The sequence below is a fragment of the Elephantulus edwardii genome, unplaced genomic scaffold, assembly GCF_000299155.1.
Source record: "Elephantulus edwardii isolate Elephantulus edwardi_28Jun2011 unplaced genomic scaffold, EleEdw1.0 scaffold00126, whole genome shotgun sequence".
NCBI classification, from domain to species: domain Eukaryota; kingdom Metazoa; phylum Chordata; class Mammalia; order Macroscelidea; family Macroscelididae; genus Elephantulus; species Elephantulus edwardii.
In genome coordinates, this window is record NW_006399876.1 from 32,709 (window position 1) to 37,465 (window position 4,757).

At 55.7% G+C, this 4,757-nt stretch overlaps 1 protein-coding gene across 1 annotated transcript; it reads right to left on the reverse strand.

Moving 5' to 3' along the window:
* Nucleotides 1–2,316: 2,316 nt before the first annotated feature.
* Nucleotides 2,317–4,380, reverse strand: BET1L (Bet1 golgi vesicular membrane trafficking protein-like). The gene is made up of 4 exons (XM_006893186.1): nt 4,362–4,380; nt 2,954–3,045; nt 2,682–2,738; nt 2,317–2,484 (listed from the first exon to the last, which is right to left on the reverse strand). Exons 1-4 carry the CDS (start codon nt 4,378–4,380, stop codon nt 2,317–2,319), a joined length of 336 nt encoding a protein of 111 aa, XP_006893248.1.
* Between the last annotated feature and the right edge of the window lie 377 nt (nt 4,381–4,757).

The following is a 4,757-nucleotide window of genomic DNA, read 5'->3' on the forward strand; positions in this document are numbered from 1 at the left end:
AAGACTTTCTGGCACCCTTGGAACCTGCATTTCCTCCTTGGAAGTGCCCTGGGTCCTGTGGCCTATTTGTTGGCCAGGGGGAGCCTCTTGCCAGCTCAGTTGCAGGTGGTATAGCTATAGACAATGTAGCCCCAGCTGGCTGGTAAGCAGGCAGAAATGGTGGGTGCAGAGTGCTCTTGTGTAGCACCACACCTCAGGCAAATGTAACCTCACAGGATGGGACACAGCAACAGCCAGGAGATGGTCTGGGACTCACAGTTGCGTTTGCAGAAGGAACACAGGCATTCAAGAGTCAGTGAGGACTCCAGCCTAAGCATCTGATCCCCAGGACCTGGCACTGGCTCTGGCTGGGGGGGGTTGAGCCTTGTCTCAGGCTTCTCTTCCCCATGGAGACCCCACACCAGGTTGTCAAAATCAGGTAATAGGTAATCTGTCCACAAGTAGAAGGTCCTCATGGCAAGAAGTCAGGTAGAAGAGCAGAGAGGGTAAGTAGAGTAAAATTCTTGCTGCCGATCCCAAAGGTAAATTTCAAGTTATTAACTCAGACGATTGCTGAGCCAGCCCAGGGACTGAGGAATGGGTGGGGAGAAACCCATGGCTGGCCAGAGACTGTTATGTGGGGGAGATCTGGCTAGAACGCTTCATGCAGGCAAACAACAGCCTGCATGTCCTGAAAATACCAAGGGGCAGACCAGAGTGGTAAGAACACATCTGTGTGTGGGCGCTGCTCTGGAGTCCAGCAGGCCGTGAGCACCAGCTGAGGCACTGCAGGACCAAGAGCTGACAAATAGCCTGACAGTCATGTGTGGCCACCTCCATGAACAGTTCCTCCAACAAGTGCTCATAGGCAAGGTATGAAAAATTGAAAGCAGAAACTCATCAACAAGGTGTGTTTACACACACGCACACACACACACACACACTTCACAGACAAGGTTTCCCAGCAGGGAGCACCAAGGTGCCTCTGGAGCCTCTAGAGTTATTAAATCCGGTGCCCCACTACATCCACAAGTTTCTCATACAGACAGACCAGACGTAGTGGTATATGGAAAAGTCACCAGTTTATTATGCACTGAACAGGACAGGAGTGAGAAGAACAGCATTCCTCAGCCTCCTCACCTCAGGTCAGGCTCCTGTCACATCATATCCAAGTCCCTTTCTCCCTGATCTAATACTGTTTGGAGAGCCATGTGCCAAATAGCAGGATACAGAAAGCAGACAGGAGAGGTGAATACAGACAATGGATTATCACTTACCGCCCCTGTGGAAAGCAGACTGGCTTTACTAGTGCTGAGAAAAGACCTTTCCCTTTTCCCTACTAAGACAGCATGGCAGAGCTCTGGGAGTCTCTATCCCTGTATTTGACTCTGACAGTTCGCAGATATAACATTCGAGCAGTTGACAGCACACCAGTGTACACAGTATAAGACTGAAGCGCATGGGAGTTCAGGAAGGGCCTCACCAGGCAGTCGATTCATTCACTCAGTGGCAGGAACAGATGTGCGTCAGCTGGGAGAGGGAGGCACTGATGAAGTTAAATAAAGAGGTGAGACAATGCCTTCCGGAGGCTTTGAGTCCTTAAACAAGGTTCCATGGGACAGGTGACAAGTAATGGGGAAGGGCGGCTGTGGGCTAAGGACTGACGTGAGCTTCTGAGGTGAAAGTAAACTAGCTGGACAAATCCCAGACACATGGCTGAAGGTTCATTCTCAGTATCCCATGTGAAGTCCGGCCATGTGGTAAGAGTCAAGCATGGCCTGATCAGGTGAAAAGCGAGGCCTGTAAAAGCTGTGGGTCTGGTGACACACCAGGACACAGAAGGCTCCACAGACAGGAGAAAAAGAGTGCTGCTGTGGGAGCTGGGAGGCATAGCAATGGCTGCAGTAGCCTGGCCATCCATCAACAGAAATTCTCACCAGGAGAGCCCATGCTCTGCCCAACCCTGGCATACAGGCATCCCACGCCTGCTCTGGAAGCCCTGCTTTGGTGCTGCTGGGACAGAATCCTGCCAGCATGAGCTCCAGCTCCTTTATCTTCAGGCCACAACCTGCCTGCCCAAAAGGGTGAGCTTTAGGGAGGGCTGTAGGGATCCAGTGTAGGTATAAAACTGGTCCTCGGAAACTGGACACATGTATACTGAAGGTCCCACATTTAAGCCAGGCCATCACTGGGCTCCTCAGATCACAGATGTGGAGCTGCCATCTTCCACACGCAGAACAGTCGACAAGCCTCGTGACCACACAAGGAAAAGGCCTCCAGCACACATATCGCACTTGAGGGGGTGCCTCATGGGGAAGCCCGGGCTGGGGCCGTCCCTCATGTCCTCGCCTTTGACAGGAGGTAGGAGAGAATGAAGAAGGCTATAAGCAAGCCTGCTACCACGCCACACATAAGTTTCCGGTTGTCCCTGCCAGACCTTGCCATGGTGGAGAAGCGCTTCACACTCCCGCTGAGCAGGCCCGTCACACTCAAGAAGTCTGAGTCCTGAGGAAAGAGGACTGTTGCATATAGCAGAAATGGCATGGAACGGGGGGGTGGGGGAGGGGGGAATAGAGATGGGGTGCACAGAAAGCATGGGGTACAAGGCAGGAGGGGTATACAGGCAGGGTAAGGGGTGCAAGTATCAGAGATAATCCAAGAAAGGGGTCAAATCAAGCCTAGAGAGGGATGCATGCACCTACCACATTGTCCAGGAAACGGTTCTGCTCCTCTGCATCCCTATCAATGTCCAGAGCCAACTGGTCAGGGGACAGAGATGGTGGGCTTAGGCCAGGGTCAGACACACTGGACAGCCTCTACCCTCCCTGCAATATCTGCCAGACCCTGCCAAGTGTCAGCCAAGACCCGTATGACAGGTGAGCATGGACAGAGTGAGGAGGCAGGTATACTGCCCAGAACCACCCCATCTCCACCCCATGGTCCACTTTCAGGTCCCAAACCTGACTACACAGACCGTCTTGAGCCGGGTGACCTTAGAGGCCAGGTGGTCTGCCATCCGCTTGTTCTCCTGGTCCAGAATGTCATCCACAGCACCAGGGCTCTGAGCTGTAGAGAAAGGGAGGTACTGCACCACCTGTGGACACCTCACCCCTAGATGTCAGAGAGTGAACCCTCTGCAGCCTCAGGACCCTCATTCATCCTAGTGGGTCCAGAAAGACCTCTTGGTGGGCCTGGGTCCCCTCCTCCTGTGACCTGCTAGGCAGCTGTGGGTCCTAATGTGCTGGGCAGGTGAGCCCTAGTCTAGGTCCCAGTGAGGAGCCTGTGGCACAGTGTGTAGACTGAGAGGTGGAACACCCACCCTCAACAGGATCGGCCAACTGGTTCTTTTTGATCTGCCTCTGCTGAGACCTAGTCCAAGCTCTGATGTACAAGATAGAAGCAAGATCTGCGCAGTACCCTCAACTGACAGCTGCACAGTGTGCAGGCACCACCTGACCGGGCCCAGAGGGCATGTGGAAGCTCCTCTGGGGATGGCTGTGAGGTGAATCCTTAAAGCAGTGACAGACGACTAGGGGCACTGGGTCGGCTGTGAGCAGACACTGCTATCCTCAAGTCTGACGGGGGCTGCTTGATTATAGACTGGACACTCTCATCAGGTGGATGGGAATCACCACCCCCTGATATCCCATGCATCCTGGTCACCAACGTCCATGTGACTCAGGACGAAGTAGGCAGCCCCTGGCGTAGGGAAACCAACTGGGCCAATGATCTTTCAGTGCTGTTGTTATAATGTGCCGTCGAGTCGTTTGCGACTCATAGCGACCCTATGTACAACAGCCCTAAACCCTGCTCTATCCTGCGCCAACTCCACCGTCTCCGAGACACCCATCCCGATTACCCCAGTCACCGAATCAATCCACCTCATAGAGGGTCTTCTCCTCCTGCGCTGTCCCTCCACCCTCCCAAGCATGATGTCCTTCTCCAAGGACCTGTCCCTCCTTAGAACATGTCCAAAGTATGTTAGACGGAGCCTTAGAACCCTTGCCTCCAAAGATCTTCCAATACTCTACCCTTTATTCATCTGACAGCCCGGTGGGACCTGCGTCGCAACCCCATGGACGAGACCACAGAGGCTCCGAGGGGAGGCTTTGCGCCTGCCTGGATCCCCGAAATCACCACCTTCACGTAACTCGGGAACAGTGCTCAATGGCCCTCCGAGGCGCACCCAGGCCCGGCTCACCCGACCCCATGGGTCTGTCTCTCAGGAGCAGAGGGCGCGGGACAGGGAGCATCCAGGGTTCCTGGCTCCGCTCAGGCGTCCCCGCCCCGAAAAGGGCCCGGAAGCACCGGCCTGCCCCGTCCGGGCCCTTCAGGTTCTGGTCCTGCTCTCTGGGCCCACCGACCCCGCTCCTCACGCTCACCGCGACCCCAATCCGCCATCGCGCCCGACTCAGGCCCAATCCTCCTTCCCCAGTTCCAGCCCTGTCGCGGTCACGGTCACGGCCTAGGCCACCGCCACGACCAAGGCCACCGCCACCGACGTGTCGCTGTGTCACGAGAAGGGGCTTCCGGGTCCGTCCCTTGGGACCGCCCCTTCCGGCGCGAGAGCGTCCGGCTTCCGTCTCCGAGACGGTGTCTGGGTGGTGTCGGTGACGCGTTGCCGCTGGAGGAAGGGGCTGCGAGTGTTTGCTTAGCCTTAAACTGGTGTGCGGAGGACACTCATTCCGTTATCCCAACTAGCGTTGCCCCTGGTCGCCGCGTGCGCCGGGCTCTGGCCTTGGGAACCTTCGCCGAACGTCTCCGGGGAGCGGGCACTC